Source organism: Protopterus annectens, chromosome 11.part0, assembly GCF_019279795.1.
Source record: "Protopterus annectens isolate FY-2018-M chromosome 11.part0, PAN1.0, whole genome shotgun sequence".
In the NCBI taxonomy this organism is placed as follows: Eukaryota; Metazoa; Chordata; order Ceratodontiformes; family Protopteridae; genus Protopterus; species Protopterus annectens.
This window is the reverse complement of record NC_056745.1, coordinates 1,219,448,491-1,219,469,505: the sequence shown is the minus strand read 5'-3', so window position 1 is coordinate 1,219,469,505 and position 21,015 is coordinate 1,219,448,491. Positions and strand designations below refer to the sequence as shown.

Here is a 21,015-nt window from a genome sequence, read left to right as displayed (position 1 = left end):
TTTGCCTCATATTTTGGCCTGTTTCTCATAAAGTGTGTGGTTTTCTGGCAAATCACTGAGGATTGAAATAACTAAATAATGCCTTACATTTCAGTTACAGGCTCCATTTCTTTCAGAAAATGCATGCTAAGACAAATGTTATTGTAGCAACTTTCTAAGTCTATAAAAGCAACATTTATAATCTGTCCTTATTTTTTGGGCCTTTGTCACCCCCCCCCATTATTTTAGGCTTTGTGGTATGTAATGACCTAGTTTGGGGGGGGGGCAGGTTAGTCTCTTAACTTGATCAGGTTTGACCCTGTAACTTGGTTACAGGAGGCGTGAGCCTGAATCATCTATACCAACTACCAGACTGCTGAACAAATTGTGAGCTTCTGTGGAGACAAGAGCTGAATCCTCTACACCAACTAGCAGACTGCTAACAGAATTGTAAGTTTGAGTTTCAGTATATTTTCAGGGAATTATGAGTTTCACTGCACTTTCAGGGGATTATCAGTTTCAGTGCATTTTCATAGAATTGTGAGTTTCAAGCGAAGAGAGGTTTACTGTTGCTTGTGCTAAGCCTATTTTCAATGTGCAACTAATGGTTTTGTTTAGCAAATGGTAGTTACTATCTGTGCTGTATAATTTGAAAGCAGTGTTAGTTGTATAATTGCCTTTGGTGCAGAAGGCTGTGGATTCTACTCCCACACCATGTAGATGGAGTGCTGATATTGCATTGTCATTTTGATTGCGGATTATTTGGTGCATTTTAAAGGGAATAGGGGTTATGCATTCCTAAATGTGTCCGCCTTTGTAAGAAATGCCTAGTAACTATGAACTTGTCAGTTTGTCAGTTATTCCCTACTGTAATATTAATGGCTTACCGATGTTTTTAATATAACATACGCAATTAATTTCTCAAGGGCAGCAGGTGCTGAATTTGTAGATGAAACACTGAAATCTAAAGTTGTTTTCCAGTAGCAACCTCTTCATTGGTTACAGATCTCTTTAATGTGGAATTACTCAGATGACTTTTACTTCTGCAGAAATTGTGCTTATTGACTGATACTGGTGGGTCGTACTGACAAAAGTTTGACTGGCCTTTTATGGTTAAAATATTCTGAAATGGGCAGTTTTGTCATTATTGGGTCATACAGTTTGTTTTATTGCTTACTGGAAAAATGTTGAAAACTGCAAATGTAAAACACACTCTAACAGGTGGTGCTGTATTATTCAAGGAATATAATGTATGCAATCAGGAAGGTGAATTAAAGAACATGTACATGTGTGCATGGCCCTAAAATGTGTGCAAGGAGCTTATGGATTGAAAACAACCCAAAGGTAAACTTAATTCTCCACTGGTCAGATGCATTTTATTTGAATGTGGGTTTTAATGCCATTATAATGAATGTGAGTTTCAAGGGCAGAAAAGTTTACTGCTGATGCTAAATCTGTTTTCATTGTGAGACTGTATTGCTTGTTTAGTAAGTGACTATCAGTGCTTATGCTATTTTGTTTCAATATCTGTAATCACAGGAGAAGAAAACGGGGATTAACATGGCTAGGCTTGTAAAGGCTCTAGGGCTGTGAGCCTAGTAACCTCCTATGAACCCATGAACCTATAAATAAGAAAACAGTATGCAGACTGATAGGTTTGAACAGTGTTCATGGTAACTGAGAGAAATAGCCAAGTAATGGAACACTGGAATGGCTGGGGAGAGGGGCTGCAGGAGGGGCTGCTGTGGGGGGGGGGGTCATTTATTACCTTGCCTACAGTCCCATTTGACTATGATCTGGCTCTGCTAGGAATCAGGATTAGTAGCTGTTTGCAGTATCTATTCCAAAAATCCTCCCTTGTTTTTGGTCTAGATCTGTTGACTTACTCTTCATTAGATCAACATGTTAAATCTTCATTCTGATTCTGTCTTTACCTTAAAAATTCTACTTCTTTTATGGACATTTATTTCTTTGAAAGCTGTAAAATAGGCCCCCTGATGTGTGTGTGTGCGCACGCGTGAGTGTGTGTGTGTGTGTGTGTGTGTGTGTGTGTGTGTGTGTGTGTGTGTGTGTGTGTGTGTGTGTGTGTGTGTGTAGTAAATGTACTCTGATATATGTGATGTTGGAGTGTGCAATACAAATTCATTTTCAGCATCTCTGCTGAAAAATAATTACACCTACATTACATCTGTACAGTTTTAGTGTTTAGCTGATAGTACAAGTCATGTATTAGAACTTAGACTCAATTGTAGTAACGTTGGTCATTACTAACATGGGTGACCATTGCTCTACACCATTAGTCAACTCCTCCCTGGTTAGATCCGACCACAAACTAATCACCTTGGAAATCCACATCCTTCCCACCCCTCGTGCAAAGGTAACCACCATGAAAAACTTCTGCAAAGCTAACTTTGGTCTCCTAAAAACAGAGGTGGCTAACTTCTCGGCACCCATGAAAATGGAGAATAGTTGCATGAAAACCAAATCATACACCAATGTACTGTACGAACACGTACACAAATGCATGGATCTCGCCATACCCAATAGAACCAAGATGCTCGCCTCCAAAAAAGGAAGCCAATCTGGTAGTCCCCTGCCATAAACAAACTCTACAACAGAAGAAGGAAACTGATGTGGAATAAGGTGAAGTCCCAAGACTGGAAAACCTCCCTTATCAGCCTCAACAAAAAGTTGAGATCTCTCATCAAATCCTCTAAAGCTAGTTATGAAAACAGAATTGCAGCAGATGGTAAAGACAACACAAGGCCTTCTATAGTTATGTAAAGTATCTCCACGGCAATACCCAGATTTACTCTGAGCTACTGCACAATGGTACCTCCTATATCGAGCCAACAGATATTGCCAATATACTGTCCGACAGAGTCAGTGCCAACTTTACCCCACTCCCCCCAAAGGACCAATCACAATACTAGTAGATTGCCAGGCACCCAGTATTACTGCTGCATAGGTTAAAACAGCATTGTCCAAGGCCAAGAATACAGCTTCTATTGACAATATCCCTGGCTGTGTTCTATATGAACTACAGATTAAACTGGCACCTCACCTGTGTGCCCTGTTCAGTCATAGCCTCACCTCAGGCTTTGTCCCTATCGTATGGCACACTGCTACAGTCATCCCTCTCCACAAAGAAGGAGTGACTACAGACCCTGGGAACTATTGCCCCATTAGCCTGACGAGTCTGATATGCAAAGCTATGGAATGCATCCTCATGGACCTAATAAACAAGGATATAGGGAATATCCAAACTCTGGATCCTACACAGTTTGGTTTTGTGAAGGGTAGACCATGCCTGCTCAACTTGGTCAACTTCTTTGAGTCATTCACCAGAGCTGTGGATGAAGGCAAAGTGGTTCATACAGCCTACCTTGATCTGGCCAGGGCCTTTGATACCATTCTCCACTCAGAAATTATAAAAAAAACTCACTAAGCTAGGCATCAACCCCTGTATCACTAGGTGAGTTGCAAACTGGCTCACAGATAGACCCCACAGTGTGAAAGTAGCTGAATCCAAGTGAGACTGCTGGCCAGTCATGAGTGGAGTCACACAGGGTTTGGTCCTGAGTCCTCTACTGTTTGGTATCTACTTTCCTAAAGTCCAGGCCAACATGAAGGGACTCTGGCTGACAAAGTTTGCAGACGATTGCAATTTAGGAGCTATTATTAACTCCCGAAGTGATGTTGACATCCTGCAGAAAGGCCTCACTGAGACCAATGACTGGTGTCAGAACTATAGCCTTAAGCTCAATGCCAAAAAATGTGTCGTCATCCCCTTGGGAAAAAAACCCGGTTCCCTTGAATTACCACATTGATGGTAGTCCACTGAACACAGAAGGTGTTACAAGAGATCTGGGAACACAGGTTGACAGCAACCTCGCTTTTGACCACCACATTGTCACTGTGGTCAGAAAGACCTTCTATGTGGCACATCTCATTACTAAGGGTTTTGCATCCAGGAAGAAAGCGGTCATTGTCTTCCTCTACTCTTCCCTCATTAGGCCAATCATTGAGTACAATGCCCCATTTGGCATGTACCTCACTAGACACCTGCAACAACTGGAGAGGCCACAAAAGTACCTCACAAAGAGGATCCTAGGCCTTAAACACTTGTCCTATATGGATAGACTCAGAAACATCCAACTATTCTCTGTTTCATATCACCTATTTAGAGGCGACCTCTGCTTGACTTAGAAAACCATGTCTGACCCAGCTCTGTTAGAAATGCTACATCTAAAGAAATCTCAATCCCTCCACACCACGTGCTCTAGAGACCTCAACCTCATTACCACAATCAACAGAACATGCTGGAGGGACAGGTTCATAACCCAGAGACTGCCCTTGCTATGGAATAGCACCTCACTGGCCCTCTTCAAGATAAATCTTGATAAGTGAATGGGAAATAGAAAATTAACCATGGGGATTATTCCAGTGACTCTACTCGACAGAGGCACTGTGAACTAAGGTTGGATGGCACGATGCCAGGGTAATCCTAGGCTAGGCTTGTAAAGGCTCCAGGGCCATTAGCCTGTTACACACCTATGAACCTATGTATTTTAATGCATCTATACTTTTTTGATAATGATTTAATTATTGGTCTTGTTAATGAGGAGATAGATAGCATCTCAGATTTTTAAATACTTTTAAATAATTTGAATATTTCAGTATATTTTTGTGGTTATGTACTTTGGTGGAATGTGTTTCTTAGTGTGTTTATTTATACAGTATACACACATAACTTGTTTTTTATTTTATTTTTACATTTATTTTGTTATAAAATATACACACATTCTATAGAAAAATTCAAGAAGAACTTTTAAATTTTTAAGTTTTTAAATTTTCATGAGGTGCACTGAATTATTTCCTAATGCCAAATAGAAGGCAGTCTTTTTATCTAATTATCCTTATGATTTTCTGGGATTGGACAATTAAATCAGGTGATGAGAAGTTCAAAAATGTAAAACAATGGTGACTCATTTTTCATTGTTCTGATGAAGCCCCGATTACTATAGGAATGAAAGTGCAACATATTTTTTATTAGTGTGCTTAACTTTTACTGCAATTACTAAATTGTGAGCAGTCTACTTGGACTTGTATGTTTTAACAAGTGGTTGAGTGCATCCCTTTGGATCCCTTACTTTTGGTTCTTTGGTTGGAGGTACAATTCCCAGAAACGCTGCTTGCATTAGCAGTTATCACATAGATGAAGAACAGTATTAGGGAAATGAAAATACTGGGGGCTGTGGCAGTGGACAGGTGCTACTGAAGGCAAAGAATGGAGAAATTCTGTCTGAGACCTAAGTTCTATTAAAAATATCAGTCTCCTGTACTGTAAAAGTACAGAAATTCTCAGCACTGGACTGAAAATATATATCTCAGTGATAATACCTTAAGGCTACCATGAAAGTAGGGATGGGGTGTCCCAAAAGCTGAAGGAGGAGAAAGACAGTAAGCAGTAAACAGAAGAAAAACATGTATTCACAACATAGCAGAAGAGCAAACAAGTGTATCTCAAATGGTAGCTTGGCAATGTTACTATGAAGGGTAAGGAGTCTGTGTAGGAAGATAAGTAGAGAGCAAGCAGTAATACACGATGGGAGGGTGGACATTTGCTGACATCACAAAAACGTAGCAGTGATAATATGGTAGTGGGACTTGGAAATGACTGGATATAGGTTGCTCAAAAAGAGGAAACTAGGGGAATAGAGTGAGTTGATATAGTAATTCAGTGTCAGTGGTGCAACAGGTAGCAAACTCACCTGTGGGACAGAAGGCTGTGGGCTCTATTCCCACAGCAGTTAGATAGATTGCTGACACTGCAGTGCAGCATAAGGTAGGTGCTGTTCTCCTGAGTGTGCCATCCTTTGGATAAAACATTAAACGAGTTCATGGTAACTCAGTTGGGTGTAAAAGATGCTATGGCACCTATCAAAAAGAGTGGGGAAGGTCACCGATGCTCTAGACAAAATTTTCCCTACTAGTATAAATACAACCTCCGATCTCTCCTGAAAAAAGGCTACTAGCATAACCAAGTCAACAAAGGATAAACAAAATAAATAAAATAATCCACAAAAAGGACTGTATCAATTGTTAAGTCACAAGAGGGAGAGGAATGCTAGTCAATGAAGGGGGGGTGGATGGGTTAACAACCTAAACACCCTGCAAATTAAGAATGTAGGAAGGTAATGATGATGAAATGACACAGCGTATCATCCCCCAAGCACATAAATGGAGAAGGAGGATATACAAAATCTCACCCACAAACACAATGAGGATAAAACAATGGGGAAACAATAAAAAGTGGAGTCAGAAAAAGAGGTTATACACATAGAGGATGTAAGTCTGCTAAGGTTAGAATGGGAGATTCTGTGCTTCAGGGAAGACAGACAGTGAGATCTGAATGAAGTTTTGGAAAACAAGAAGTTTGGCCAACTTGTTTTAGACTGTTCCTGAAGGAACAGAATTATGGACATGGTAGGGTAAAAATTCAAAGATGCTGGTGTGAGATCTTTATGGGACAGGATGATGCTGAGCTGGGGGTGGGTTAAATAAATGTTAAGGGTCTGTGGTAAACTGAATGAGGAAACAAACTGTGGGAATTATTTGTGGGTATAATTCTAACGACTATAAACAAAGGTTTGAAGAAGAAGTGAAAGGGGTCAAAGAGAAGGCAATTGTGGTTACTTAAGTATGTAAGGCTATTATACCTGCCAAACTAGGGATATGAGAGGTGGAATGGAGAATGTTGGAAAGTGGTCAAGGCACAGTATAAGGAAGCAAGCAAAGAAGGTGACAGCAGAGAAGGCACAAGTTGAAAGGGAGATGGAAGAAGGCAGTAAGAAGAATGAAAGGCATTTTAGCTATAAATCATCATGAAGAAAAGGAATACCAGCATGTGATGCTAGAAAAGAGGTAGGGTAGAATGGATGAGAAAAAACAATAGCACTTTCCTCACCAAAGGCATGAGAAAAGATGCAACAGTAAATGGGGTAGGGGTGGGGTCCATTAAAGGATATGAGAAGGCTGAGAAAGTGAGCAGAAAGATAGAAGCTAAGGTTCAGTACAGAAAGATGCACTTTACTGCACTGCAACTGAGCCAACAATAAACCCAGGGTTAAGTATTACATTGGGGGAGAAAAACTGACAGCAACAGACCAGAAAGGATCTGAGCGTATTAAGTACTCCTAATCTGATTAAAAGTAGCAGCATGAGAGGTGTGGCAGCAGGAAGCAGAATGCTGATGTCTATGCTGAGAAGGACAGACTGCAGAAATAAACATGTAATTCTCTTCTTAAGATGACTATTATTATACCATAGCTTGCATGCAGTGTGCACTTCTAAAGATGATACAAGAAGAGACGCAGAGAAAAGGCAGCAGAATGCTATATAGGAGAGAAAGAAAGGATATGAGTGGAAAGTCAAGGATCTTGAGGTATTCTTATCTTCTAATTAAAGTCCAGAGAAGATAGTGGTGATATGGGTACAGAATGACATGTAGGAAAGATGGAAATTAGTCAAATTGGTCCCAATGCAGGAAAAATTCCACCATGAACCATGGATTAAATAAAATTGAATTTATTCACCATAGAACAGCAACAAGATTCATGGAAATTAGTCTCCCTGGACAGTATGAACAGACTGAAAGGAACGGGCACAGCCAACAGACTGTAAGAACCAATCACTCCATGAATCAGTGAAAGTACTTTTTCACAGAGAGGGATAAGAACCTATGGAATTCACTACTGCAAAAGGCAATGATGATAGGAATTTAGAGCAGGACTGAAGAAGGCATAGGCAAGGAGGAGAAATGGTAAGAGAAAAGGGATAGACAGCTGGATGTAGAACATTAAATGTTCTTGGAAAGCAAACTACAAAGAAAGAAATTTGTGCATAAAAGTCTTAAATTTTCTGAGTAACAAGAAGTCTCCAAAGCAATTTTGAAATGCACCATTTGATGCCATGTTCTTCCACTGTTAACAGTACTGAAGAATATTTCAGATTCCAAAAGGATCCATCAGTGTAGCAGAATGAGTATAGCTCCAGGCTGAATTGTAAGCAGAGTCAGTACTAAGTATAATGAAATAGGTGGGAAGGAGATGCGGCTCTACATTGTAGATTACAACCACCTCTGCTGCCTCTAAGTACCTCCAACATAGTACATGGAGACCAGTACATGGCACCTGCACAGGTACAGACAGTAAGGTCAGTACCAAGAATAATGAAGGAGGTGGGAAGGAGATGCAGCTCTGCATTATAGATTACAGCCACCTCTGCTGCCTCTAAGTACCTCCAACATAGCACATGGGAAATGAGTGCAAGGCACCTGCACAGGTACACAGTAAGGTCAGTATCAAGTATAATGAAGAAGATGGGAAGGGAACACAGTTTTACACTGTAGATTACAGTCACCTCTGCTGCCTCTAAATACCTCCAGCATAGCACATGGGAAATGAGTGCATGGCACCTACACAGGTGCAGAGAGTAAGGTCAGTGCCAAGTATAATAAAGGAGGTAGGAAGGAGATGTGGCTATTTATTGTAGATTACAGCCACCTCTGCTGCCTCTAAATACCTCCAACATAGCACATGGGAAATGAGTGCATGGCACCTACACAGGTGCAGAGAGTATGGTCAGTGCCAAGTATCAAGTATAATAAAGGAGGTAGGAAGGAGACGTGGCTATTTATTGTAGATTACAGCCACCTCTGCTGCCTCTAAATACCTCCAGCATAGTACATGGGAGACCAGGCATGGCACCTGCACAGGTGCAGAGAGTAAGGTCAGTACCAAGAATAATGAAGTTGGTGGGAAGGTGACACAGCTCTTTATTGTAGATTATTTATTTTCAGTAAGTACTACTTTATTTCTTCCTTACTTCAGAATATCTGCCTAAATATTTCATCTTTAAATTTTCAGGGTCTACATATTAGTTTCCCCTCAAGTGTTTGGCAGTGCTCTGTACAGACCCAGGCACTTTGAGTGACATTTTTCCTGTAAAAGGCTTCAGTACTTAATATATTGAGCTCATATCCAGGCATGTCTAAAGGTCAGTTCCCTGTGCTTTCTCCTGTCAACCTGGTGAACTTGTACATCCTGAAGCAGTGTAACAACTGCCTCCTGTACACCGACATCCCTCTCCTCTTACCTCCCAACACTATGACTTGTAAGAGATGCACATATATAGCCAAATTAGAAGTCAAGCACTCTCCAGCTAAGACTGGATTAGCCAGTTAAGAGGAGAAGGTTAACACCTGCACCACACCACATTCAACACATAACCCTCCAGAACATACATCACTACAACCCTCGCATAGTAACACAAAACACACACCTACTTTTGTGGAGGCTCTCAATAAAAATCTGTCCAAAAAACAGAGACCTCTGAGGCAGAAATGCAAACAACCACCACATCCCTGCACAAACCATGAGATGCATAGCTCACATTAACAGTGTGCCACTCAACCAAAGCCCATAAGGCAAAACAACTTACCCAATACACTAGTCATAGGTGACTCAATAGTAAGGCACATTGCTGTCCCACTCACTAGGTTGAATAAGGAGAAAGTTACGGTCAGTTGCCTGTCAGGTGCCAGGATCCGCCATATAACGCATGCACTTAGGTCACTCCACAACAGGTACAAATATGACTTTGTCATTGTCTATCTTGGTGTGAATGACCTGAGATGCACCTCCCTGGACAACATAAAAAGAGACATAGAGGAACTCTCGGATCTTGTAGCCCAGGTAGGTATGACCCTAGCTCTGAGTAGCATCCTACCGTCATCCAGAATGATACCACAGTACAAGCAGAAAATTATTGACTTCAACAATTGGCTATGTTTCTGGTGTCATTCTAAGGGGTTCCAGTATCTGTCTGCCTGGGATAACATGACTGACAGACCTCGATGCTTCACTAGAGATGGCCTGCACCTGTCATCCCAGGGATTCCGGATACTGGCCAAGGCTCTTGCCACCCCTATAGTGCCTTTGTCAGGCAATGTCCTGAAGACAAAATTACCACCATAACAGCTACAAGCAAACAAAATTTGAGGGTAAATCTACTCAATGCTAGAAGTCTAAATCTCAAAATGCACTCGCTCGAAGCACTCCTTAAAATGGAGAACATCAACATCTGTGCAGTGACTGAGACCTGGTTCAAGGCTCCAGAGAGCACCCTAGCACTACCAGGCTATAATTCATAACACACCTTTTGGCCCCTACACCTGGACTGAAGCACTAAAGGTGGTGATGTCTCCATATTCATAAAGGATATGCACACCTCCAGACTAGTAACCCAGCATAATGCATCAGAGATACTTCAGGTACAACTAACACTGGGTCTGGGTAAAACTGCAATCCAGGTTGTAGCCTGCTATAAATCTCTCACCATGTCCCAAGACTCACACTCCACATTTCTAAGCACACTGGAAAATATTAGGGTACAAACTAATACCCTTATAGTGGGAGACTTTAACTACCCCTCCATTAACTGGGAAAATTACTCATGTACCAACACACTTGCTCAACGTTTTCTGGAATTCATTAATTCCAAACCCCTGGATCAACTCATTCTTACCCCCACCAGGGGTAGAAACATCTTTGACCTGGTCATTACTAACATGGGTGACCGGTGCTCTACACCAGTAATCAATTCCTCCCTGGTCAGATCTAACCACAAGCTAATCACCATGGATATCCACATCCCACTCTCACTCCCCCTAAAGACACCACTGTAAAAACCTTCTCCAAAGCCAATTTTGGACTTCTGAAAACAGAGGTGGCTAACACCCATGCAAATGGAAAATAGGTGCATGACTGAATCATACACCAATGCACTGTATGAGCACATACACAAGTGCATGGAATGGGCCATACCAAACAGAACCAAGACGCTCTCCTCCAAAAAAAGGAAGCCAATCTGGTGGTCCCCCACCATAAACAAACTCTACAACAGAAGGAAAAAACTTTTGCAGAAAAGGGTTAAGCCCCAAGAGTGGAAAAACTCCCTCGTCAGCCTCAGCAAAAAACTGAGATCCATCATCATATCCTCTAAAGCTAGCTACGAAAACAAAATTGCTGCAGATTCTAAAGACAACCACAAGGCATTCTATAATTATGTCAAGAATATACATGGCAATACTCAGATCTGCTCTGAGTTACAGAACAATGGCAATACATATACAGAACCAAGTGATATTGCCAACATATTGGCCGACAGGTTCAGTGTGAACTTTACCTCCCTTTCACCCCCTTAAGGGCCTATAACAAGTCCCTATTATCATGGCTACACAGGTAAAAAACGCAATGTCCAAAGCCAAAAATACTGCTTACATGGGACCTGATAGTATCCCTGTCTGTGTTCTACATGAATTACAAAGTGAACTGGCACCACACCTAAGTACCCTGTTCAATCACAGCCTCATTTCAGGCTTTGTTCCTACCGAATGGTGCACTGCTATGGTCATTTCACTCCACAAAGGGGGAGCAACTACAGACCCTGGGAACTACTGCCCCATTAGCCTGACGAGTCTGATATGTAAGGCTATGGAGCATATCATCATGGACCTTAATAAATAAGGACATAGGGAACCTCCAAACTCTGGACCCCATCGCAGTTTGGGTTTGTGAAAGGTAGATCATGCCTGATCAACCTGATAGACTTCTTCGAGTCTGTCACCAGAGCTGTGGATGAGGGTAAGGTAGTTCACACAGCCTACCTAGATCTTGCCAAGGCCTTTGACACCATCCCTCACTCAGGAATCATAGATAGACTCACTAAACTAGGCATAAATCCCTATGTCATAAGATGGGTTGCCAAATGGCTCACTGATAGAACCCACACTGTGAAAGTAGTGGACTCCAAATCTGACTACCAACCAATTACAAATGGTGTCCCACAGGGATCGGTCTTAGGTCTTCTCCTGTTTGGCATCTACTTCTCTAAAGTTCAAGCCAACACAAAGGGACTCTGGGTGACCAAGTTCACAGATGATTGCAAACTGGGAGCCATTATTGATTCTCCAACTGATGTAGACATTCTACAAAAAAGCCTCACTGACACCAATGACTGGTGCTAGAACCGTGGCCTTAAGCTCTATGCCAAAAAGTGCACTGTCATTCCCTTTGAGAAAAATTCTGTGCTCATGAACTACCACATAGGTGGTAGTCCACTAAACACAGAAGGTGTGATAAGAGACCTGGGGGCACAGGTTGACAGCAGCCTCTCCTTTGATAACCACATCGCCACCTTCTATGTGGCACATCTCATTACAAAAGGTTTCTCATCCAGGAAGAAAGAAGGCATTATCCCTCTCTACTCGTCTCTTATTAGATCTATTATAGAATACAATGACCCATTTGGTATGTACCTCACTAGACACCTACAACAACTGGAAAGGCCACAAAAATACCTCACTAAGATGATCTTAGGCCTTAGACACATGTCCTATATGGACAGACTCAAAAAACTCCAGCTGTACTCTGTCTCTTATTGCCTACTTAGAGGCGATCTCTGCTTGACCTACAAAGCCATGTCTGACCCAGAGCTGGTAGGTATGCTACACCTAAAGAAATCAAAAATCCCTCTGTGCCACATGCTCCAGGGACCTAAACCTCATTACCACAATAAACAGAACATGCTGGAAGGACAGGTTTCTAACCCAGAGACTTCCCATACTCTGGAACAAACTTCCCATTCACATCAAGCAGAGCACTTCACTGGCCCTCTTTAAGAGAAATCTTGATGAGTGGATGGGCAATAGGAAGGTCATCCCGGGGATCACTTCAGTGGCCTTGCTTGACAGGGGCACTGGGAACTAACTTTGGGTGGCATGATGCCAGGGAATCTTCTTGGGCTAGGCTTATATAGGCTCCAGGGCCATTAGCCTAGTACACACCTATGAACCTATTACAGCCACCTCTGCTGCCTCTAAATACCTCCAACATAGTACATGGGAGACCAGTGCATGACACCTGCACAGGTACGGAGAGTACGGTCAGTATCAAGTATAATGAAGGAGGTGTGAAGGAGACACTGCAATATATTGTAGATTACAACCACCCCTGCTGAATCTAAGCACCTCCAACATAGTACATGAGAGAACAGGTATGGCACCTACACAGGTACAGGGAGTAAGGGAACACTCAGCTCTTGGGTATTCAATGTATGAGAATAAGTGAAAGAGTTAGGGGTGTATGCTGTACCTGTGCAAAGTATAAGTGAGATATACAGCAGTGAACAACTGCAATAAACTGGACAGTGGATGTGTTATTACTGGTACACTGTTAAAGGACAGCTGTGAGGAGTGGTGCAGTGACATCTGTGTAAAGAAAGGTTTGTTTACTGATGAATGCAAGGGACATTGGCATATAGAACACTGTGATCAATGACATCTACATCTGTCATACTTGTACTCCGCACACAATATGCAGTGAATGGAAGGCTAGAATACTGTTATGGTGTACAACACATCAGTGATGTGAAAAGCATTCACACACACACACACACACACACACACACACACACACACACACACACACACACACACACACACATGCAGACACACACACACACACACACACACACACACACACACACACACACACACACACACACACACAATCACACATGCACTCAGTCAGAGTAGAGTACTGTTATTTACTGATGTGGATTACAAGATTTTTTTCACTCTGTAGTGTGTATAAGTCACATGGCTACTGCCTGTGCATATTTTATGTAAATGCAAAGACACAGATCAGTGTAGTTACATTTGTGAACATATTGTTCCTTAAGCTACCCATGTGACCATTATAATATGTATGAGGTGGATCTGGTAAAACAGTGTCTTGTACAGTGACACCAGTGGAATAGACGATACAATACCAAGGAATCCAATGGAACATTGTACTGGAATCTCATAATCTTAAAGGACTGAGAACTACATAAAATGGAAATACCAAGGAATCCAATGGAAAATTGTACTGGAATCTCACAATCTTAAAGGATTGAGAAATACATAACATGGCACGGTGAACACTGTAAAACAAATAAGAAACCAGTCCTGTCTTTCTATTTTAATACTTCATGTTTTCAAACTGTTACTTATTTTACATATGTTCATAGTACACAAACATATCCCACATAAATAAGAAGGCAATGTAGTATTGCTTTCCACCAGTACAATTTGGAGAGGCAATTTACATACTTACACAATTCTTTAATATTGTGGGGCCTATTCCTTGGGTAGGTCCACAAGAGATGCCTGATTCTTTTAGGCTTACTTCATCAGTTTAGACTTGCTCCAGAGTCTGGGCCAGTTCCTACACCAAATTTTTGGAATCAGCAGTAGGACAGGGGTTTACTCTTGAAGCATTGTGCACATCCTCCTTTACATATTTCATGTGGCTTTCTATCTGAATTCTGGACATCTCTCTTCTCTAAGCCTAAGTTGCTTTTGAATATTTTCTTATGTCCTGAGACTTAATTTGCATAATATCTATTGCTTGTGAATTACTTAAATTATAAATTGTACTGAGTTATAGCTTGCAAACTTTGACACTTTTTCTCTGAGAATTGCATTTTTAAAATTAAGGAGTGATGACCTTACAATAATCTGATACTGTAAATAGCTATATAATAAACAAATCTTTAGGTTCAAGAAGAGCGACATTATCCATGAAATGAATGAAAAAGTACAAAACTAATGATTGACGTACCTCAGCATCTGACCATGAAAGAGAAAACCTGAAGTAGCCGTAGCAATTAGATTTGTAATAAAACCAACCTGGAGGACAACTGGATCGTACTTTCATAATTACAGAAAGAAAAGAAAAGAACAAAAATGATAAACTGTATTTGTCAGCAATTACTTTTCTAACTTATAAAACACAACTGCAATATTTATCCCATAAAAAGCAGTGTTCTTGAATATTTCCTTCAACACTGCAGTCCAATGTACTGTCTCTGCATGATCATCACTGGGGAGCATTTCATTAGGGAAACAGCTCTAATTAACAAACACCCATAAGGTGTAAATCCATACAGCTAGCTAGTGAAAATAGTGTTATATCTGTATGATATGAGCACGACATGATCTTCATTCAAGCAGGAACTTTTTAAATATACATTAGAGAGCAAATAAACCAACAAGAAATACATATATTATTAAAAGAAATTATGAAAATGCAACTGTTTTCATGAAACCAGAACACGTTCTTCTAAAATCATTTTTTTTATATCCATTAATTAAGCAATGAGAAACAATGAGGAGGGGCTTATTGCAATTTCTTACACGTTTATAGAGTTCTGTGATTAAATAAAAGCAAGTGCCAAGATAATCAGAAAGTTAGTGATCAATGAAGAATTTGACTATGAGTGATTTTGTCATGAATAAAATTGACTTTTACAATAGAAATTTGGGATAAATATGAATTACTGAAGACATATATAAATGTTATAAATGTTATATGGACCAATCTTACCTCACTGTTTATGTTGTCTCCTTCAGACAGAATAAAGCATGTTTGCTATCTAAAGTTAAAATATGCTTTGGTTTCACATAACTGTAGATGATATTAAGAAAGGCTAATTCCTTAATGCTAACAGTATTGTGCTATTGTGCTCTAGTAAAATTTAGATAAATGCAAATCCACATGGAGCAAAAGCACACTGACAACTCCCTTGCACGTTTTTGAATCAAGCACCCAGTGGAATCAAAACAAGGACACTACTTTTTCTCTGCCACCTCATGTAATACTATTGCATAGGCTCCCCAGAGACAGACACACACAAACAACACAGACAAACGCACACACACGCACACACACACACACACACACACACACACACACACACACACACACACACACACACACACACACTACCTTGCTGCAACATTGACTGCTCTACTGCTGCCATAGACAACAACTGAGTGAATGCTGAAAAATAACATATTTGATTCAAGTGTTCTGCTAAAAAAAGGAACAGCTTGTCTTTGAATTGTTTTATCTTGCTATGTTGTTCCTGAAGAGTAGATGACTAGTTAACATTAACCATGGCCCCAGACTGCAATGTTAGATTGTGATGTTACCCAGCAGAACACTGTAGCACTGCATGCCTGCAGCTATATGCATTACATTTGGCAATAGATTTTTCATTCCACTATATGGGATCATTTTAATCAGGGTCTTCAGAATAATAATTCATGGAAAAGACTTTGGACATATTCATGGACTTTTAGCCTCCTTTATTATATGTTTTTACACTAAATTTATAATTTATGATTAGACATGTAAATCTTTCTAAAAAGTTGATTCATATTATTGAATCTTACCAATTTGCAGGTTTTGTGGAACAGTGGAAGTAGGTATTTTACATTATATTTTGTACTGTTCCTGTGTACAGATCATTTGTAATATTATTACCAATACATTGAAGCAGATTTGTGTAATGAAATAGAACTTAACTTGGTAATTGCCTTCTTTGCTTTTGCTAAATACTGAATTACTACTCATTTAAGATTATATTATAACAATTAAAAATGTTTATTCTGATATGATTAAATGTCTAAGGGCATATACATTCACAAACAAATTCAAGAATCATGTTTTCAATGGACAATTTTATGTGGAAGTCATTATCCTACATTATACAATGACTTCTCATTACTATTAAAAAATGTACATGCTGATTGGTCAGCCCAACCAGTGTACCCATTGTAAATCGAGCATATACCAACAGAAAAAAGACTGACAACTGAAGTGCCATTCAGTGGCCAGACTTTTCAATTGATATATACTACTGAGGGCAGACCAAATGCAAGAAAAATCAGGTACATTCTATAAAACCAAAGAAACATAAATGTACCTGATTTTACTTATATTTTGTGCTGTCTTGCAGACTTTTGTACCTCTGAACCATCCTGATGTTCAGAGAATATTCACATTTTTGCCTCATTAAACAAAAACAAACAAAAAAAAAAAACAGAGATTCTTTTTTCTTGGTTACTTCTGTTGAACAGCACTGATGTACTATGCAAGTTTGGGGATGTGAGTCCTATACACATGTGCAGTACCTCGGAAAACGTAGAAGAATGGGGAAACAACACAGAAGTACACTACGGTACTGTTATACAAAGACATTTAAGAAAGGCAAGCCATTTCTTTCTTAAATAATGTCATTGTATAATAGCAATAACCCACTCTGGGTAATGCTGGATTTACCCATAGCTGCCTTTGCTTGATCACTCTGACTTGCCCTCATCATTAAACCACACCAACAGTGGGTGAATCCAGCATTACCCACACTCAGCTGAGGGTTATTGCTTAATAATATGTAAATAGTAAGTACAATACTCTTGTAGTAGTTCATTTAACATTCCTTTGGAAAAATAATTTCACAATTCTTTTAAGTATACTTTTGATGTGATACTTTTAACTATACCTTTTTAATATCTGTATTTTAGTAACTTATATGACTGTTTAATATATTAGGATTTACATCTCACATCCCCAGTAAAATATTACAGTTCATGGCAGATATAGTTATAAAAATGTTGAGTTGTTGCTTTCTACACTGTTGATATTCATCACTCATTATGTTGCCTTTTCAAAATGAATAATAACAACTTCTTTGACACAGACACTGATATGTGTAGACACAAACACATACACACACCAAGTTTTAATCTCAAAACAATACCAGTGTTATACCAATACAGTGGTTTGATTTGTAAAATATTTAATGCAGATACAGTTAATCTGTGGTAGGGTTATTTTAGCATTTTTCTACCATTTTAACATGATTTGACTGCTGGGAGTACAGGATTTCAAAATGTTTGTTTTACAGTCCCTTATGGGTATAGTGTATATGACATATTTAGACCTACTGGCAATTGTGGGAGAGTAGAAAAGAAACAAAACAAATGAAATTAACAAACATGGCAGTGGTAATCTCCTAAAAAACAAGTTTATGTTAGCATTTTCATTCACATCCAATAGATGAACTTCTTTAGACAAATTTATTAAGCAAAATGTCCACTTAAACAGTAAAATAACTATGACATCATACAGCAATTTAACTTTTAAAGTGACATACTTCCAACACATCACACCCCATTGCATCAACAAATTATAATAAATCAAAAACTTTCCTTAAAAATACATTACTCCTAAATAATCATAATAAAAATCAATGTCTCATTTAAAATTGATCACAAAAAATTATTTTACGGGTTATCTTTCTAAAGCCATCAATTTTAAAACACATTTCAATAAACATTGATCATTAAGTCCTGGGTAGGCATATACATTCAATTTAAGTTGCCAATAAAGTTCTCGTTCTTCTAAATGGAGTTGCCAAGGGCCACCCCTTGCTTTTCTTGTCACTTGTTCAATAATTAGATAAGAGAACCGGTGCCCACAATTTTCCAAAATGTGACTTGCCAACGCATTTGTATCATTTTGCCTACCAATATTGTACTGATGCTCATAAACTCTCTGTTTAAAATGTCTTCCACTTTTACCAATATAGAACCCAGTACAATTTTGGCACTTTGCAAGGTAGGCAACCGCAGAACTATCACAATTAAACTTAACATTTATAAAATAAGTACAATTACTAATACAAAATGTATGCGTTACTTCAATGCATTGGCAAGAATTATATCTACCACATTTTGACATCCCTGTTCTAATAGTAGTAAAATTTCCTTTCCTCTCCAGAATATTCTTAATATTACACCCACATCTAAAAATTGCACCAGGTGAGTCAATGATTCTCTGCCTAATCAAAGGATATTCTAAAAGAACCACTCAATTTTTTGTCAAAATATTCTCAAGGACCTTAGCATCAAATGAAAAGGGAGTAATAAATTTCAAAGCATAATCACTTTTTATAGTAGGTAGTTGGAATGACCTTTCATCTAACACAACAGTTTCACTTGGGTCAACACTTCAGCCCTTATCTTTAAGAATCAGTCTAAACCAACCTCTATTCCTTTTCATCACCACTTCATTTATGATTTGTTTCAGTACATCCATGGGATAAGACCTCACCAGAAACATATTTTTCAAATGTTCACATTCTAATAAAAAATCACTGTTTAAAGTTATTATCCTGGAAGCCCTCCAGATGAATCCACTGCACTCATGCAGATGAATGAAGAGAATGAGAGGGAGAAAAGGTTGGATGATGTGCAGATAGCGAATCATGAAGTGCAGTGGATCAGCAAGGAAGAAGTAAGGATAGCTATGAAGAGGATGAAGAATGGAAAGGCTGTTGGTCCAGATGACATACTTGTGGAAGCATGGAGGTGTTTAGGTACAATGGCAGTGGAGATTTTAACTAGATTGTTTAATAAAATCTTGAAAAGTGAGGGGATGCCTGAGGAATGGAGAAAAAGTGTTTTGGTACCGATTTTTAAGAATAAGGGTGATGTGCAGAGCTGTAGTAACTACAGTGGGATTAAATTGATCAGTCACAACATGAAGTTATGGGAAAGAGTAGTGGAAGCTAGGTTAAGAAGGGAGGTGATGATTAGTGATCAGCAGCATGGTTTCATGCCAGGAAAGAGCACTACAGATGCAATGTTTGCTCTAAGAGTGTTGATGGAGAAGTACAGAGAAGGTCAGAAGAAGTTGCATTGTGTCTTTTTGGACTTAGAGAAAGCATATGACAGGGTGCCTAGAGAGGAGTTGTGGTATTGTATGAGGGAGTCGGGAGTGTCAGAGAAGTATGTAAGAGTGGTACAGGATATGTCTGAGGGTAGTGTGACAGTGGTGAGGTCTGCAGTGGGAGTGACGGATGCGTTTAAGGTGGAGGTGAGATTACATCAAGGATCAACCCTCTAAGCCCTTTCTTATTTGCAATGGTGATGGACAGGTTGACAGACGAGATCAGACAGGAGTCCCCATGGACTATGATGTTTGCAGATGACATTGTGATCTGTAGTGAGAGTAGGGAACAGGTGGAGGAGACCCTGGAGAGGTGGAGGTATGCTCTAGAGAGAAGAGGAATGAAGGTCAGCAGGACTAAGACAGAATATATGTGTGTAAATGAGAGGGAGGATAGAGGAATGGTGAGGATGCAGGGAGTAGAGGTGGCAAAGGTGGATGAGTTTAAATACTTGGGATCAACAGTTCAGAGTAATGGTGAGTGTGGAAGAGAGGTGAAGAAGAGAGTACATGCAGGATGGAGTGGGTGGAGAAGAGTGCCAGGAGTGATTTGTGACAGATGAGTACCAGTAAGAGTGAAAGGGAAAATCTACAAGAGGGTAGTGAGACCAGCTATGTTATATGGGTTGGAGACAGTGACATTAACAAAAAGGCAGGAGTCAGAGCTAGATGTGGCAGAGTTAAAGATGTTAAGATTTGCACTGGGTGTGACGAGGGTGGACAGGATTAGGAATAAGTATATTAGAGGGTCAGCCCAGGTTGGAAGGTTTGGAGACAAAGCCAGAGAGGCAAGATTACATTGGTTTGGACATGTGCTGAGGAGGGATGCAGAGTATATTGGGTAAAAGATGCTAAGGATGAAGCTACCAGGTAACAGGAAAAGAGGAAGGCATAAGATATGATTTGTGGATGTGGTGAGAGAGGACATACAGGTGGTTGGTGTGACAGAGCAAGATGCAGAGGACAGGAAGAAATGGAAACAGATGATCCACTGTGGCAACCCCTAACGGGAGCAGCGAAAAGAAGAAGATCTTGGCAGTCCTCACAAGCTGCCCTTTTATCCTGGCTTTCTTTTGGTAAAGTGGATTGGAGCTCTCATAATGGAGGAAGGTGTTCAAATACGTGGCCTTCCTATATATCTGGGCCACATATCTTTCATTCAGCCTATCTTTGGTGAGCCACATGTCCAAATAGGATATATTCTCAGACCCCAATTCAAAAGTAAATTGGAGAAAATTGGTAAACCCAGAAATATAGTCAACAAAAATAGAAGCCTCACTATAATCTTCCTTAAAGATGATTAAAATATCATCCAAAAATCCGGTGTACCAATATACTCCCTCCTTATACC

At 39.8% G+C, this 21,015-nt stretch overlaps 1 protein-coding gene across 1 annotated transcript in view; it reads right to left on the bottom strand.

Annotated features, from left to right (window-relative positions):
• LOC122814861 (regenerating islet-derived protein 4-like) overlaps positions 1-19,894 on the bottom strand; it is a gene marked incomplete at its 5' end in the record, with an annotated part of 41,551 nt that extends 21,657 nt beyond the window's left edge. The window contains 2 exons of the mRNA XM_044087140.1: positions 14,709-14,797; positions 19,879-19,894. Coding sequence (XP_043943075.1) covers positions 14,709-14,797; positions 19,879-19,894 — 105 coding nt within the window. The remainder of the gene's footprint in view (positions 1-14,708; positions 14,798-19,878) is intronic.
• Positions 19,895-21,015: the final 1,121 nt, after the last annotated feature.